Genomic DNA, 16,831 nt, shown 5'->3' with positions numbered 1-16,831 from the left:
GGACAACTGGTAAAGGAGGAACATTCCAGCAGTCTTTTCTGTGCATCACAGTTTTTGCTACCAAGCACATCTTCTGTATAAATGGTGTGAACTGTGTGGAGACAGCAACATCCAATGCAGCTTTCCTAACTGAATCCAGCTGTTTACGGTATTAACTCTCACGATAAACTGGGTCTCATCATTTAACCAACAACTTTAAGTAGGAGGAGATTATGGGAAGGGGTGGCATGTGGATATGGGAGGGGGTCCTTTTGAGTGAGAGGTTTGGGAGGTTAGGAGTGGAAAGTTCCTGCCATGCAATGTTAGTTTACGTGTTCTTCTTGGCTTTTTGTGGGTTAAGAAAATACTAGGACAGGGCTTCCCTGGTGGTGCAGTGGCTAAGAATCCACCTGCCAATGCAGGGGATGCAGGTTCGAGCCCTGGTCCAGGAAGATCCCACATGCCGCGGAGCAACTAAGCCCGTGCACCACAACTACTGAGCCTGCGCTCTAGAGCCTGTGAGCCACAACTACTGAGCCTGTGTGCCACAACTACTGAAGCCTGTGTGCCTAAAGCCCATGCTCCACAAGAGAAGTCACCGCAGTGAGAAGCCTGTGCATCGCAACAAGGAGTAGCCTCCACTCGCCGCAACCAGAGAAGAGCCCGTGTGCAGCAACGAAGACACAATGCAGCCCAAAAAATAAATAAATAAAATAATTTAAAAAGAAAGAAAGTACTAGGACAGAGCTGAGAGATGGAGGGAAGAAAAATGCTAGGCTTTTTTTTTTTTTAAGAGCAAAGTGCTGGGGTTTTGGATCCAACGAAGCCAAGGATATTTTGGTGGAAAACTTTAAAAATAAAAGGCATGCACATTATTAGTAATAACGTTAACTGCAGTGAAATAAAGATAGAGGGTTGCTTAATTTTCTCTTCCTTTTAATGTAAAAGTGTATATTTGTTATATCTGATGCGTGTTTGTAGCTCACACTTGGTGAGTACTTACTATGTGCTGGGCACTTAGTTCTAAAGTGCTTCACATCTCTTTATCCTCACAACAGCCCTGTGAAGTAGGTAGCTATTATTTTGCCCACCTTACAGATGAGGACACTGAAGCCCTGAAAGGTTCCATGACTTTCCCTAGGTCACTTAGGTGGCAGATGGAAGAGCTGGGATTTAACTCAGCAGACTGGCTCCAGTCTAACTCTGACTTCAAAAGCTCCACAGCTTCTCAATGTTTGTGTTTTCATTGTTTTAATGAAACTCATGTGTGCAAATTTTCTAATCAATCTTTATCAATAAAGAGATTTATTACTCTTGGGGGGGAGGGGCTTACACTGGGATGGTTTCAACTTTAGGCCTCGGATGAACACATTCTCAGATGTCTGGGATCCTGCTGCCACCCAGCAGCCATGGGCAGAATTGCTACCTGCTACTTTGGAGTGTGAACTCACTGATGTCGGCTAAGACCTAAGCAGCAGCACAAGGCTTTCTGACAATGTGGACACTGATGTGGTTTCTCCTTGGTGTGAATTCTCTGATGCTGACTGAGATGGGCTCTAAGGCCAAAGGCTTTCCCACACACATCACAAGCATAAGGCTTCTCCCCAGTGTGAGTTCTCTGATGCTGCATCAGATTTGCTTTCTGGGTGAAGGCTTTCCCACATTCGGCACACACAAAAGGCTTCTCCCCACTGTGAACTCTCTGATGCTTAGAAAGGCAGGAGCTCTGGTTGAAGGCTTTCCCGCATTCCTGACAAACGTAAGGCTTTTCTCCAGTATGAATCCTCCGGTGTCGGATGAGTGCAGCACCCAGGCTGAAGGTTTTCCCACAGTCGCCACATTCGTAGGGTTTCTCACCTGTGTGAACTCTCTGATGCTTAGAAAAGCACGAGCTCTGGCTAAAGGCTTTCCCGCATTCCTGACAAACGTAAGGCTTTTCTCCAGTGTGAATCCTCCGGTGTCGGATGAGTTGAGCACCCAGGTTGAAAGTTTTCCCACAGTCACCACATTCATAGGGCTTCTCACCTGTGTGAATTCTCTGATGCTTGGAAAGGCACGAGCTCTGCTGTGATGTTTTCCCGCATTCATTTTGCTCAAAGGGCTTCTTTCCTGCCTGAGTTCCCTGATGCTGAACAAGGTGGTTACTGTAGGCAAAGACTTCGTCACACTTGTTAGGTTTAAAGGGCTCCTCTGCAGTTTGGATTAACTGATGTTCTGAGAGACATGCACTTTGGCTGAAGGTCTTTCCACTTTTGTTACATTGAAAGGGGTGCTCACTCTTATGGGTGGACTGATGTTTGGCAAGGGAGGCACTATGAACGAAGGCCTTCCCGCAGTCCCTACATTCATACGGCCTCACTCCAGAGTGGATCCTCTGGTGGCGGATGAGCTGTGAACTTTGGCTAAAGGCCTTCCCACACTGGTTACACTCAAAGGGCTTCACCCTGGCATGAATCCGCTCATGCTGAGTCAGGTATTTGCTGCAGCTAAAGGTTTTCTCACATTTGTTACACTTAAAGCGCTTCTCACTGACCCTTGGAGGCTCTCTGTGCTCTGGATTCTCATTCAAGATCTTCCTGCTCTCGTCGAGTACTTGTTTTTCTCTGGTGTGAATGCTCTGGTGGCAAGTTAGGGTAGAGTGGCAAATGAAGCGCTCACCACACTCCTGACATTCGTAGGGGGTTTCCACCGCGTGGATTTTCTGGTGCTGAACAAGGTGTTCATTGTGGCTGAAGGTCTCCTTGCATTCTGCACAGCTGTAGGGCTTTTCTATGGCGTGAATGGATAGGTGTCGATTTAGGTGGGAGGGCCGGGTGAAACTCTTGGTGCATTGGTGGCACTTGTGGGGCCTGTAGCCCGTGTGAACCCTCTGGTGTTCATTAAGGTGAGTGTTCCGGTAAAAGGCTTTCCCACATGTGTTGCATTCGTAAGGCTTCTCGCCCCTGTGAACCCTCTGGTGGGTCTTTAAGGTCAGGATATGACTGAAGCGTTTCCCACACTCGTCGCACTTATAAGGTTTTTCTCCAGTGTGAACAGACTGGTGTTTGACAAGCAAGGAGCTTCGCCTGAAGGCCTTCCCGCACTCCTGACACACAGCGGTCTTTTCTGCAGCATGAATTTTCTGATGTTGGAGGAGGTATTTGTTAAAGTTGAAGATTGCCTTGCATCTGGCACATTCGTAGAGTTTCCGAGTGTGAGTTTTCTGATACCGGGTGAGATGAAAGGTTTGGCTGAAACTCTCACCATATTCATTACATTTGTCGGATTTGCCACCTGGGGGTGGTTTGTGGCACTCAACAGGCTGTGAGTCTTGACCTGCTGGACCATCACTGTCTTGACTCTTACATGGTTCTTCTTCACTGTGAATGTTCTGATGCCACAGGAGGTATGTATTCTGACTAGAAGTCTTCCCACACTTGTTACCCACATAGGATTTGGAGCCTGTGTGAGACACTGGCTGCACAAAAAGGCAAGAACTCTGGTTGACATCTTTCTCATTCTCTTGAGGCACAGTGGGGTCCTCCCTAGTGTGAAGAATCCAGTGCTGGATCAGATGGTAGCTCTGGCTGAAGCTCTTCTCACACTGACCACATTTATAAGGTTTCTCCCCTCCCTGGATGTTATCCTGCTGGCTCTGGTCTGAGTAGCACCCAAAGTCATTCCCACTTTCCTGAGACTTAGCGGGTGTCAGGCTCCTTTCAGGAAGATCAGGAGTCACAGAACCTGCTCCTGGGAAAGGGAGGGACTTGGGACCAAGGCCTCTCTTGAGTTTGTGGCTCTCGAGTTCGTGGCTCTTGCATTCTGTGGGACTTTCCTTGCTGGTAACAATATCGGACTTCAGAAGACTTTCCGGATCTCCAAGCAAACTATCTAACCAGCTCTGATCTATGTAGGCTTCTTCCAGATGGGAGTTCCAGAGGCCATCCTTGGAAAACATCTCAGTAATCTCCTGGAAGATTCCTTCATCCAAGAAGTCCTGTGGCAGAGGAGAGGTCTTGGCCTCAGCAGTGTCTGAAAGAGAGGGCAAGAGCAAATGTCTCCTGTGCCCTGGGGGTTAAAGACGGGAGCTGAACGCTGAGAGCAGACAAAAGGGAGAACAGGTGATGGGTCCTGAGTCAGGCCTATCTGGCAAGGAGATGAAGGAGACGGGGCCAGAGTGGTGATCCAGCTGGAACTGGCATCACAGGAAACAGAGCCCATTTCCAGGAGGATTAAGAGGGAAGCTGGGCAACCTCGAGGGTTCCACAGAGAAGTGGAGGCTCTCAGTGGATACTCTCCACCATCACCCCCATCAGCTAAGGCCCACTTCCTAGAGAAGTGCACTCAATGGAAAAGAGGTATAAATGATAACAATGCAATATGATTGTTACCACGTGGTTATCATTGTAACCACATCCAAAGGTGGTTTGCACATGGTTACACATGCTTGGAACCAGCCTGGATGTTAAGGTGGCAGAAACAGAAATCCACGATTGCAGGAGCCTGGGCCTATGTGAAAACACCTGTGTGCTCAACGGGAGGCTACAGAAGGTCCACGTTCACAAGCTCACGAGAGGTGAGCAGAGAACAGAGCTCCAGGCTGACGGCTGGGGTGCAGGCTGAGACTGAGCCATGCAGCCTCCACTCCGTGGCCTCTGGTTCAGGGGTCCTTCTCCTCATGTTAACAGCCTAACAATGAGAAAAGCCTCCAGTGCCCCAGGCAGGGCCCTGCCTCTGCTTTTTCCTCCTGGGGATGTCTCAACCAGTGTTAACACCTGGGAATCCTCACTGCTTGACTGGATCACCTGGAGAAACCGTGGCCTGGAAGAGGGCAGACCGAAGGCTCTTGGCAGCATTTAGGCCCAGGCTTGAGTTACTAACAGATGGGCCATCTGCTAGGCCCTGTGGACCAGGAAGGAAGGATGGGCCTGAATGAAAGGGTGGTGAAACAGGTAGACAGGGGGTCCACAGTGCTCAAGGGGCACAAGGCAAGAAGGTGGAGAGACCAACTCAGGGAATGGAAGGCCAACCCCTGCTGAGACTGGAAGGATGTGGAGGGGACAGAGGAAGGGCAACAGGACAACCATGTGCTGAACACAGAGGCAGGCAGAGATAAGGCATGCTGGGTGAGGGTCCTGGACCTAAAGCCAGTGCAAGGCAGAGTGAAGCCCGGAAGCAGGGAATCAAGCTGTCTGGGTAGACAAACTGGGTGGGATGGAGGTCCAAAGATGGAGGGCCCACAAAGGGCCACACCCCACGACCCCTCCACCCTCCTGCTCGCTGGGTGCTGGTGGGCCCTCTCTGCCCACTCACCAGGGCCTGTTGACTCTGGGCTTCCTTTCGCCAGGGCCGCCAGCTCTTCCCCATCATCTGGATGGGAGGTCAGGTTGGGTCTGGGGGAATCTGAAGGGAGAGAGAAGCATTGTCACCAACCAGATGACAGCAGCATGGAGGGTCATCCAGCCACTGAGTGGGAACTTCCCAGCTCTCCTGACTATTCAGCACCTTATCCAGCGCACGGCTCCCAAGGACCAGATGCAGCACTGGGTGACTCCAGGAACGCCTGCCCTACAGGGTTCCCAGTCCAGTGGGGGAGAGGGACCTGGACAGTCACAATCCAGAATGATCAGAGCTGTGACAACTGGGCCTGGGAACACAAAGGATCTGTAACAGCTCTTGAGGAATGAGCAGAGTGGCCAGGGAGAGGCAGGTACTTCCTCGGCCATCTGAGATTCATTCATTCACCCATGGACCACACACGGCCAGAGGCCTCCGTGGGCTAGGCCCCGTGAAGTGTGTTGGGGTCCCAGAGCTCAATCCTGCACTCTACCCCCCTGCAAACTTTCTCAAGGAAGGGAGCACAGAGTTGTAATCCCTGGGGAAATGTGCTACAGTGGGGAGAAAGCCACTGCTAACTTCAAAGATGAGAGGTCATGAGCCCAGCAAGTAGGCTTCATCTTTTAGCTGAAAGAGGGCAAGGAAAGAGATTCTCCCCTACAGCCTCCAGAAGGAACCAGCCATGCCTACATCTGGATTTCAGCCAAGGCAGACCCACTTCAAACTTCTGACCTCCATGGGGCTTCCCTGGTGGCGCAGTGGTTAAGAATCCGCCTGCCAATGCAGGGGACACCGGTTCGAGCCCTGGTCTGGGAAGATCCCACATGCCACGGAGCAACTAAGCCCGTGCGCCACAACTACTGAGCCTGCGCTTTAGAGCCCGCAAGGCACAACTACTGAGCCCGCGTGCCACAACTACTGAAGCCCACGCACCTAGAGCCCGTACTCTGCAACAAGAGAAGCCACTGCAATGAGAAGGCCGCGCACCACAACGAAGAGTAGCCCCACTCGCTGCAACTAGAGAAAGCCCGTGCTCAGCAGTGAAGACCCAACTCAGCCAAAAATAAAATAAAACAAATAAATTAAAAACAACCACAAAAAACAAAAAACTTCTGACCTCCAGAACCATCAGTCAGTGTGTGCTGTTTTCAGCCACATTTGTGGCATCTGCAAGAGCGCCATAGCAAACGATTACACTACTCATATATATAGACACACAAACGTGTGCCAGGGAGTCAAGGGAAACACATTTCTACCATGGATTGTAATTTAAAAATTGCAGACACTGAGATTTGACCTCCCACAAGCTGCTTCTGTAGCGTACATTGAGCAGTTTAGAGAAAATCTGCCCCAATGCAATAAAATTACATGAAATGATATTTTTCAGTGTGTAATCCTTTTTTTCCTTTTTAAAAATCTTTTGGAATAAATTATTTTTTCTGCTTTTGGAAAAGAAAGAAGCAAGGAACTTGAGAAGGGGAAATGAGCTGATCAGGATGAGGTGACATGGATGAAGAGCAGCACAGGCTCCACCTAGTGTCTCAGCCCTGCCGCTCCCTCCCTGGGTGACACTGCTGTTCAGAGCCCAGGGAGAACGGTTAGCGCCGCAGGCTGCCTGCTCTCCTTGGAAAGGCCTGCTCGCAAGGCTGGCCCTTGGCTGGTGTCTGGGAACCTGGATTTCGGGAGTGGGGGGTTCCAGCATTCCCTAACCAATAAGAGGGGCTCCCTGTGCCCAAATGCCTGCTTCCCTTCGGGGAGTCTAGGATTTGGGTACGTGGCAGGCAGAGGGTGCCTATGCGACCAGCCCCCGGTAAAGAACCTGGGTGCTGGGTCTCTAATGAGCATCCTCGTAGACATTTCATATGTGTTGGCGCACCTGGTCGCTGGGGGAATTAAGCAATGGCCGTGAGTAGGACCATTCGCTGAGTCCCAAGAGTCCTCCTAGTCAATCACCAAATGTCGGGGTGCTCCTGGGGACTCCCACAGAGCTGGGAAGGTGAATTCCCCTCTCTGAACCTCGATTTCAGGAGGATCAAGAAAACAGGGAGCCAGACTTCCTTGCACGGTGACTGGAAGATGGGAGGAGAGGACTGTAAGCGCTTGCCCAGCACAAGACCCAGCTCCTGACACAGCGGCTCTTGCTGCTCACTCATCTATTCGTTGAGCCCCCAAAGCGGGTACTGTCCGTTCCGGACACGGGGGCTCCACCAGGGAGCAGCACGAGTCCCTGTCCGCAGGAAGCTCCCATCCTAGCAGAGGGAGACAGACCATAAAATGAGCGGTCAGAACATGAAGGAGCAGTGGGCAAGCCGGGCAGGGGAAAAGCAGGGAGTGCTCATGGGGTTGCAGTTTGTCTTAAAAAAGGGAAGCCCCATGGTGGTGCAGTGGTTAAGAATCCGCCTACCAAAGTGGGATCCCAATGTCGGCTCTTCCCGGATCAGGGATCGAACCTGGTCCGGGAAGATCCCACATGCCACGGAGCAACTGAGCCTGTGCAGCACAACCACTGAGCCCGCGAGACACAACTACTGAGCCCACGTGCCACAACTACTGAAGCCCACGCACCTAGAACCCATGCTCTGCAACAAGAGAAGTCACCACAATGAGAAGCCTGTACAGCGCAACAAAGAGTAGCCCCCACTCGCCGCAACTAGAGAAAGCCCGCGCATAGCAACAAAGTCCCAACACAGCCAGAAATAATTTTTTTTTTTTTAAGGGAAAAAAGAAAAAAGGGGAAGCCCTGAGTCAGGGAGGGGACAGAGAACAGCAAATGCAAAGATCCCTAAGTGTCAGCTGGAGGAATTCTTCTACTATGATAACAGGAAAGGCAGGGGCCAGATCAGGGTTTCTCAAGCTGGGCACTACTGCCATTTGGGGTCGGATAATCCCTGCATTCTGGGATATGTGGCAGCACCTCTGGGCTCCACCTACTGGATTCCAGGAGCACACCCACCACTGCCAACTGGTGACAATCAAAAAGGTCGCCAGGCGTTGCCAATGTTGCAGAATCGGCCAGCTGAGTACGCTGGTCTGAGGCGCTCAGGAGGCACGGGCCCCTTCCATGGGTGACAAGAGAGCCACGGGTGATCACCGAGCAGGGCAGTGACAGACCCCTGGGGCTGAGGTGGACACTCACTCAGCAGGAAGAGGTTCTGGTAGTTGTCCAGTGCTGTGTCCCAGAACAGGTCCCCCTGGTCCAGCCCCAGCTGCTCCCAGTCCTCCAAGGTGAAGTCCATGGCTACGTCCTCGAGGGTCGCAAATTCCTGGAATGCAACACACTGTCAGTGATGACTGCGGGGCTGGGGTCAGGGAGGGGCCAACGGCTTACTCAGCACCCCCAGCCCCCCATGCCCCAGGCCTTTGGCAAAAGTCGTCTTGTGAGAACCTTCAGATGTAAGACACTGGGCATCCCCGTATTTTCTAGGAAAGGACAGGAGTCTTGAAGAGGAGACGTGAGGTTCCTTCAAGGTCACAGAGGTGGGTCTGCCTGATCCTGACATCCATCTACCTTGGCTTTTGTTTTTTTCAGTGTTTGTTCAAGATTTTAAGTTTTTTTAATTAAAAAAAAATTTTTTTAATTATAGTTGATCTACAATGTTATGTTAATTTCTGCTGTACAGCAAAGTGATTCAGTTATACATATACATTCTTTTTCACATTCTTTTCCCTTATGGTTTATCACAGGATACTGAATATAGTTCCCTGTAGGGCCTTGTTGTTTATCCATTCTATATATAATAGTTTGCATCTGCTAATCCCAAACTCCCAATCCTTCCCTCCCCCACCCCCTCCCACTTGGCAACCACAAGTCTGTTCTGTGTCTGTGAGCCTGTTTCTGTTTCATTTACTCATTCCACAAACACCTTGAGGAACTTCCCTGGTGGCGCAGTGGATAAGACTCCGCACTCCCAGTGCAGGGGGCCCAGGTTCCATCCCTGGTCAGGGAACTAGATCCCACATGCGTGCCACAACTAAGGAGCTGCCAAGCAGCAGCTAAGGAGCCCATCTGCCACAACTCAGACCCAGCGCAAACAAATAAATATTAAAATACAAACAAACAAACAAAAAACATCTTGAGGCTTCCTGTGTGCCAAACCGGTGATGGTCCCTGGGGACCCAGAGATGAGTCCCAATCAGTACTTGTACCCGTGGAGCGCCAAGTCTGGTGGGGCTGACAGATATAGTCAGGGACACCCCATCCGGGTGGATTTGTGCTACAGCTGAGGCAGCAGGGGTGATATGGGAGACCAGAGCGGGGAGGAGCTGACGCTGCCCAGGGAAAGTGGGGGGAATGAGCTGGGTCTTGAAGGCCGTGGAAGACTCACCAGCCAGAGATGGTGGGCGGGGTATATTCTAGCAGAGGGAGGAGCCTGACCAAAGGCGGGAAGCTGGAAAGTACAGAGTAACATTTTACCACCAGGCCAAGGAGGGAGTACGGCGTGTGTGGGGACACGGAGAAGACAGTGTGGAGGGGGGCAGGACCCAGGTCACGCAGGGATGGGCTCAGAAACCTGGATTTTATCCTATAGGCAATAAGGATTCCTGGAAGGATACTGAGCAGGAGAGCGACAGTGTGAGGGCTTTCCTTTAAGAAGATCGAGCTGGGGGACTTCCCTGGTGGTGCAGTGGTTAAGAATCCACCTGCCAATGCAGGGGACATGGGTTCAAGCCCTGGTCTGGGAAGATCCCACATGCCGCGGAGCCCGCGAGCCCCAACTACTGAAGCCTGCGCACCTAGAGCCCATGCTCTGCAACAAAGAAAAGCCACTGCAATGAGAAGGCCGCGCACCGCATCGAAGAGTAGCCCCCGCTCGCTGCAACTAGAGAAAGCCTGCGCACAGCAACGAAGACCCAACACAGCCAAAAATAAATAAATTAATTAATTTTTAAAAAAAAGATCGAGTTGGAGACCATGATAAGACAGTGAGCCAGAACAAGGCAGGCCAGCTGTGCAGCCTTTGGGGATGATGGGTTAGGATAGGGAGGGACCCTTGACTCACCTCAGTCATAGCCAATGCGGGCCCAGCAGCCGAGTCCTCCATTAAGCTCCCCCTCCTGGGAGAAAGTGTCCCTTCCTCCTAGGGCTGACTCTGGCCACGCTGGAGGAGCCCCCAAAACTTCCAGAAGCAGGAGGAGGAGTCAGAACATAAGTCTCCCTGCAGGAACCACAACAATTCTATTTACTGAAACCACCCAGCCCCACGTTCCTCCTGTGCTTCAGAGCCCTCAAGGCCACTTCACAACCCTTCTTGGCACTCACAGTCAGTAAATACAGCCAGTAAATACCCACTTGGGAGAGGTGGAGATTCAGATCTATCACCTTGGCGGAACCTTCTGTCTTGCTCCCCACTGTGTGCACAGTGCCTGGCACACAGTAGGGATTTTTAAAATATTTGTTGACAGAACACATGTGTCTCTAACTGAACCCCTGGGACGATGCTTCTGATATTTCTGATTCTCATCTCTAAGACTTGAGTCCAGGTGAGCCTCCAAGACTGTTGATGTTTCTTCAACCTTTTTTTTTAAACCATGACCCACAGTAACACAGACAATATATACCATGACTACTCATTTGCATACATAACTGAACAAAAGCTTCATGAAACAATACTTCATCTTACAAAGTAGGATGGACTGGGATGTTTACCATTCTGGTTGTTTTTATTTTACTTCATTAAAAAAAATTATGGTCACTGCCCCTCGAGTTATTTTCATCACCCATAGTATGCAAAACACTGTACCACTGGTGTGGCCACTGTGTATTTCCTAAGTAGCATATACCTGTGGGGTGTCAAAAGCATTCCATATCATGAATCAGCAATGACACAGGTCCACAATTCTTAAGTCTCTGGGGCCAGGTATGCTTTGAATTCAGAAATTTTCAGATTTTAAGAAGATAATCTAGGGGCTTCCCTGGTGGCGCAGTAGTTGGGAGTCCGCTTGCCGATGCAGGGGACACGGGTTCGTGCCCTGGTCCAGGAAGATCCCACAGGCCGTGGAGCGGCTGGGCCCGTAAGCCATGGCCGCTGAGCCTGCGCGTCCGGAGTCTGTGCTCCGCCACAACAGTGAGAGACCCGCGTACCGCAAAAAATAAATAAATAAATAAAGAGCTATGGGTATTCGTTTAAAAAAAAAAAAAAAAAGATAATCCAGGGACTTCCCTGGCTGTCCAATGGTTAAGACTTCGCCTTCCAATGCAGGGGGTGTGGGTTCGATCCCTGGTTGGGGAGCTAAGATCCCACATGCCTCATGGCCAAAAAATCAAAACATAAAACGGAAGGAATATGGTAACAAATTCAATAAAAACTTTAAAAAATGGTCCACATCCAAAAAAAAAACTCTTAAAAAAAAAAAAAGGTGATCCACCATATATATGGTGTATTTCATTAGAATCCCAATGCAGTGGGGTCGGGGGAGGGCGCTGGCGGGAGCATTTCATAATTGAATACTTTGATATTTCTAGAACAGAGGTATCAATATTCACTCTAGGTAGGATAAGTAAAAGTAATAAATCACAGCAGTTCTAATCAGTTGCGGGCACCAAATCCATGGAAAATAATGTTTGGTTTTCAGAGCTTTCTAGATTTTGTGACTGCAGATAAGGGAATGTGGTAGACCTATAATAAGTGCTAACATTTTACCCAACGAGGATTTCCCTCACAACAGAGGTTAAGCCGTGACTTTTTAGTATAATTTGATCCACAGATTTTTAAAATTTTATTTTACTGAAGTAAAGTTGATTTACAATATTGTGTTAGTTTCTGGTATACAGCAAAGTGATTCCGTTATTTATATATATATGTACATACAGTATATGTGTGTATATATATATATTCTTTTTCATATTCTTTTCTATTATGGTTTACTACAAGATATTGAATGTAGTTCCCTGTGCTACATAGTAGGACCTTGTTGTTTATTCAGTCTATATATAATAGTTTGCATCTGCTAATCCCAAGCTCCCAATCTGTCCCTCCCCCAGCCCCCCTCCCCCTTGGCAACCAGAAGTCTGTTCGCTATGTCCAATCCACAGATGTTTTTTGTTTTGGGGTGTTTTTTTTTTTTGCGGTACGCGGGCCTCTCACTCTTGTGGCCTCTCCCGTTTTGGAGCACAGGCTCCGGATGTGCAGGTTCAGCGGCCATGGCTCACGGGCCCAGCCGCCCCGCGGCATGTGGGATCTTCCCGGACTAGGGCACGAACCCGTGTCCCCTGCATCGGCAGGCGGACTCTCAACCACTGCGCCACCAGGGAAGCCCCACAGGTGTTTTATCTGGCCTGAGTTGGCACTGAGTGTTTTGACAGAAAATTCTTTTAAATAATCCCAAACTTAAAAGCTGGGAGATTTCACCTAAAGACTTGATTTCCAGCTTCTGAAAAATCCTAGGATTTGGCCACATGGGGTCTGCATTCCCATGAAGCTAGTTTGTTGGAGGCCGTTTAGAGCTACCCCCGCACCCCGCTTTAGATGGGGTGAGCCCTCCCAGATGCCCCACAGCCTTCACCCAGACCTCTTCTCTCCTTTTCCTTATCTGCCTGACGCTCATAGACATCTGAGTTTGAGAACTCTACGTACAGTTTCCAGATCCCGTTCTGTCCACATCTCATACACTCTCAGCCCTGGGAGGGAAGAAACTGGAGCCCTGATGCGAAGCTCAAGGTCACCCAGCCTGTCATAATAACTTGAGACAAATAGGACTGGAAAACCTTAGGCCCTGGAGTCAGGGAATCTTGCCTCTTCCTGGTGTGGGACCATGGCCAGATCATTCACCCTTTCTGTGCCTGTTTCTTCATGTACAAAATGGGGCAGATACAACTCATCCACAATCTCTTGTCTACAATTCTGAAAACGTAAGGCTCTGAAAACCAGAACTTTATTCAAAAATTGGCAGCCAATCTGAACCCGAATTGCCACAGGCTATGTATATTCTTTATTCTCCTTTAGTGTGGGTATTCATGCCTTTTCCGGCAGAAATACTCGATTTCCAAGAATTGCCCCAGATCTCGCTTGGGGGTGTTGCCTAGTTATGAAACATGCACCCTACTAACTCTCTAAATTCTGAAAAATTCTGATTCCCGAGATGATCCTGGTGGCTGCGGAGCTGACAAGAGAAAATGCGAGGGCAGAGCGGCGCCTGGCACACAGATAGCGCCCAAATAAATGGTAAATATCTTGACTTTCTAAGGAACTGCCATTCATTCATCCCTCAAGATCCGACTCAGCTCTGCCAAAGACTTCAGGCAACTCACCCCCCTCCTTCAGCCTCAGTTTCCTCACCCAAGAATAAAATAAAATAGAATCGATCCTCTCTGGGCTGCCGGTGAGAGTTGGAAACCACTTCAGCAAGATCCTGGCTTGTAACTCTGAACAAGGGCTCAAGACTCCACCTAGATACCCACAGCCCAAGGCGACTCGCCCAGTGCCGAAGTCTCCCCAAAAGCATTCCGTCACCTCTCGTCTTCAGCGATCCCAGCCCCGGCGTCTCCTCACCTCGAGACTGCGGTCAGCCAGGTTAAAAGACTCGACCCCAAACGGGTGGGAGGCGGAGACCCAACTGCTCGGACACGCGCCTCCCCGCAGCCACTTCCGTTACCGGGAGAATCTCTTCAGAGCTACTCCCCACCCAGGATCCTCCGCGCCAGCCCCAGGACCCCGTTTCCCAGAGAGCTATGCGGACGCCTTTTCTTGTCTTCCCATCTCCACCCTTCGTCCTTAGAGGCCCCGCTGAGCACACTGGGAAATAGAGTAGAAAGAGACTCGGCATCAGGTGGCATCTGGGTATTGTAGTCCAGCTTTTGAAGGACAACCTAGTCAGTCTTCGTAGTTCATCCCTCCTTACGATTGGCTCCACGTTGGCATATGCGCAATAGAACCAGGAAGCGTTCCACAGAATGTGGAATGGAGTTGGGCGATGAGGGAAAATCCCTCCCCCAGCCCTGAGTCAGAGGGCTGGTCTGCCGCGAAGGTGCCTGGGAAATGGAGTTCCCAGGAAGGCACAGCCCGCGGGCAAGCCGGAGGTCTGCGTAGGCTGCGCGGCCGCAGTCCTTCCGCGAGGGAGAGGGTGCGCGCGCAGCGCCTTCCGCCCAAGCGGAAGTTTTCGCGGGGCAACTGAGAAGGTGAGTCGCAGTTTCCCTGGCGGGTCCGAGGGTCTAGCTGCAAATATATGTCTCCCCGCTCCGCTCACCAAATCTAGAGGTGAGGGGAAGGAGAAGCGGAGCAGGGGGAGGTCTCCTGATACCCTAGCCAGAGTTCGGTCGTGGTGCCTGTGACGTGAGCGCGACTCTTTGTGGGAGGCGGAGCCCCTGGGAGCGGGCGTCGGGGGTCGGGATGAAAGAAGCTTCTGGTCTCCGAAATAACCTGCCGGCTCCAAGTGTCCCCAGCTTCTTCGGGCTCTTGGTGATAGGCGTGGCTACGACGGAGACGGGCAGAGCTAATGGGGAGTTCGACAGACGCCCCGCCGTGGTACTACGTCATCTCTGGTTTCCGCGGAGGACGGGGCCGAGGCGTATCCCGTCACCTAGGTGATTAGACCTCCTGCCCTAAGTTAGAGTGTAATCTTTAGCTCTTCCACGAGGGGCACAGTATTTAACACATAGCAGATGTTCAGTAAATGTTTGTTGAGTAAGTAAAGAAAATGGGTGAATGAATGATAAAGACTGGCCTGAGTGTTGGAGCCTTGGCTCTGAGTCCTGAGCTAGCCATATGACCTTGGACCGGTGACTTCAACACTGAGACTTCCTTGTTTCTTCCATACATATTTATTGAGAGTTTAGTATAGCTGTACTTCCACGTGACGTATTAAACAGTTGCTTGCTTATTTATTAAACTTGTCTTCCCCCACTAGAATGAGCTTTGTCGGGTCAGGAGCCTTGTTTGTTTCCTTTGCTGCTGTATCCCCAGTAGTAGGCACATATTAGGAGTTCAGTGAATAATTTTTGTTTGTTTGTTTGTTTGTTTTTTTGCGCTACGCGGACCTCTCACTGTTGTGGCCTCTCCCGTTGCGGAGCACAGGCTCTGGACGCACAGGCTCAGCGGCCATGGCTCACGGGCCCAGCCACTCCGCGGCATGTGGGACCCTGCATCGGCAGGCGGACTCTCAACCACTGCGCCACCAGGGAAGCCCAGGGAATAATTATTGAGCGAATGAGTGAATGAACAAACTTAGCACATGTTGGCTGCATAGCCAATGCTCAATAAATATTAACCATTATCTTTTTTAAAAATAAATATTTATTTATTTGCCTGCGTTGGGTCTTCGTTGCTGCGCGCAGGCTTTCTCTGTGGCGAGCAGGGGCTACTCTTCTTTGAGGTGCGCGGGCTTCTCATTGGGTGGCTTCTTTTGTTGCGGATCAGAGGCTCTAGGCGCGCGGGCTTCAGTAGTTGTGGCACGTGGGCTCAGTAGTTGTGGTTTGTGGGCTCTAGAGCGCAGTCTCAGTAGTTGCAGCGCATGGGCTTAGTTGCTCCGTGGCATGTGGGATCTTCCCGGACCAGGGCTCGAACCCATGTCCCCTGCATTGGCAGGCGGATTCTTAACCACTGAGCCACCAGGGAAGTCCCAACCATTATCTTTTACTTATGTGCAGCAAACCTGAGTCAGCCTCTCCACCTCTTTTCACTTACAGGACACAGTTAAGATGGAGTTTCCAGCCCAGTGAGTCTGAGGGCCAGACCGTGACCCCATAAAGGTACCATCCCCTGGGACGTATGCCCCTTAAGTCCTATTCCCCACCAACAGCCTGCTCCTGCTGCATCTCCTGTGTGTTACTGCTCACAGACTTCACTCCCAGGAGAAAGGTTATCAGCGGCGTGGCAGTGGTCCAGGCGCTTACCCATTCCTAAAAGCCGTCTTTATCCGACGGCACTTGGCACCTGGGGAAATTCCACTGAAACCGCCTCAAATTTTCAAACTTTTATTTACATAAGTAACCTAGCACAGTCTTGAGTGTATTAGTCAGACTAGGCTAGACCATGCTGCAGTAACAATTGACCCCCAAATCTCAGTAGCTTAACCCAGACACCAGTTTCTCACTAATACAAAGTCTGGAGCAACTCTCCAGGGTAGCTGTCCTCTAGACAGTTTTGATCTTGTGGCTCCAACAACACACGAGGGTTTCTGGTTTGTCATGGCCTGAAGGGAGAAGTGATGGTGACTCTTCTAGCTTAAAAAAATGGTCACCAGTATTTATATCTTCGAAAAGCTAGAGATGTCCATTTAAATGTTATTACCAGGAAAGCAAATGATTAAGTCACACAACCAATCAGGATTACAACCTTCTTAGAGGCTAAAGAACACTTGGCGGCAGTTTTGAAATCGTATGTCTTACACAACTTGTGTAAAATAACAGAAAGGCAGTTTTATGCCACAGCGTGGTTTGTGCTCTTCTGCAGGCCAAGGGGAAGAGGAACCCTTTTGTCCTCCGGTTGAGATTTCTTTCATGGGCTGTTTGGACGGCCTGTGTGTTTCAAGGGCAAGCACTGGAATTCCATGAGTTAGCACCAAGAGGAAATGGAGAGACCTGAGAGGCTCAGAACTTAGG

At 50.3% G+C, this 16,831-nt stretch overlaps 2 protein-coding genes across 10 annotated transcripts in view; one reads left to right on the top strand and one right to left on the bottom strand.

The window, feature by feature from the left end:
- Positions 1-1,247: 1,247 nt before the first annotated feature.
- Positions 1,248-13,977, bottom strand: ZNF473 (zinc finger protein 473). Of its 6 annotated transcripts, none has more exons than XM_033417232.2 (5): positions 13,572-13,977; positions 10,296-10,451; positions 8,432-8,558; positions 5,272-5,361; positions 1,248-3,990 (listed from the first exon to the last, which is right to left on the bottom strand). In XM_033417232.2, the coding sequence occupies exons 2-5, from the start codon at positions 10,335-10,337 to the stop codon at positions 1,427-1,429; spliced, it is 2,823 nt and encodes a 940-aa protein (XP_033273123.2). In that variant the 5' UTR covers positions 10,338-10,451; positions 13,572-13,977; the 3' UTR covers positions 1,248-1,426. The 6 variants fall into 6 exon arrangements, with proteins under 6 accessions (XP_033273123.2, XP_033273125.2, XP_033273124.2 ...); XM_033417234.2 differs by having other exon boundaries at positions 13,746-13,977; XM_033417233.2 differs by having other exon boundaries at positions 13,785-13,977.
- A 1,939-nt stretch (positions 13,978-15,916) lies between these two features.
- VRK3 (VRK serine/threonine kinase 3) overlaps positions 15,917-16,831 on the top strand; it is a 68,607-nt gene continuing 67,692 nt past the window's right edge. For all 4 annotated transcript variants that reach the window (XM_049703485.1, XM_049703484.1, XM_049703483.1 and 1 more), the window contains exon 1: positions 15,917-15,979. The gene's annotated coding sequence lies outside the window, so the exon portion shown is untranslated. The remainder of the gene's footprint in view (positions 15,980-16,831) is intronic.

The sequence above is a fragment of the Orcinus orca genome, chromosome 20 (genome assembly GCF_937001465.1).
Source record: "Orcinus orca chromosome 20, mOrcOrc1.1, whole genome shotgun sequence".
NCBI classification, from domain to species: domain Eukaryota; kingdom Metazoa; phylum Chordata; class Mammalia; order Artiodactyla; family Delphinidae; genus Orcinus; species Orcinus orca.
The sequence above is the reverse complement of the archived record's forward strand: the minus strand, read 5'-3'. Positions and strand labels throughout refer to the sequence as shown.

Bases quoted from the DNA above. Each gene is read 5' to 3' on its own strand.
- ZNF473 (XM_033417232.2), bottom strand. From the start codon at position 10,337: ATGGAGGACTCGGCTGCTGGGCCCGCATTGGCTATGACTGAG. The intron at 8,559-10,295 runs GTGAGTCAAGGG...GTTGCATTCCAG, and splicing joins CCGCATTGGCTATGACTGAG to GAATTTGCGACCCTCGAGGA. The intron at 5,362-8,431 runs GTGAGTGTCCAC...CTCTCCCTTCAG, and splicing joins CCAGAACCTCTTCCTGCTGA to ATTCCCCCAGACCCAACCTG.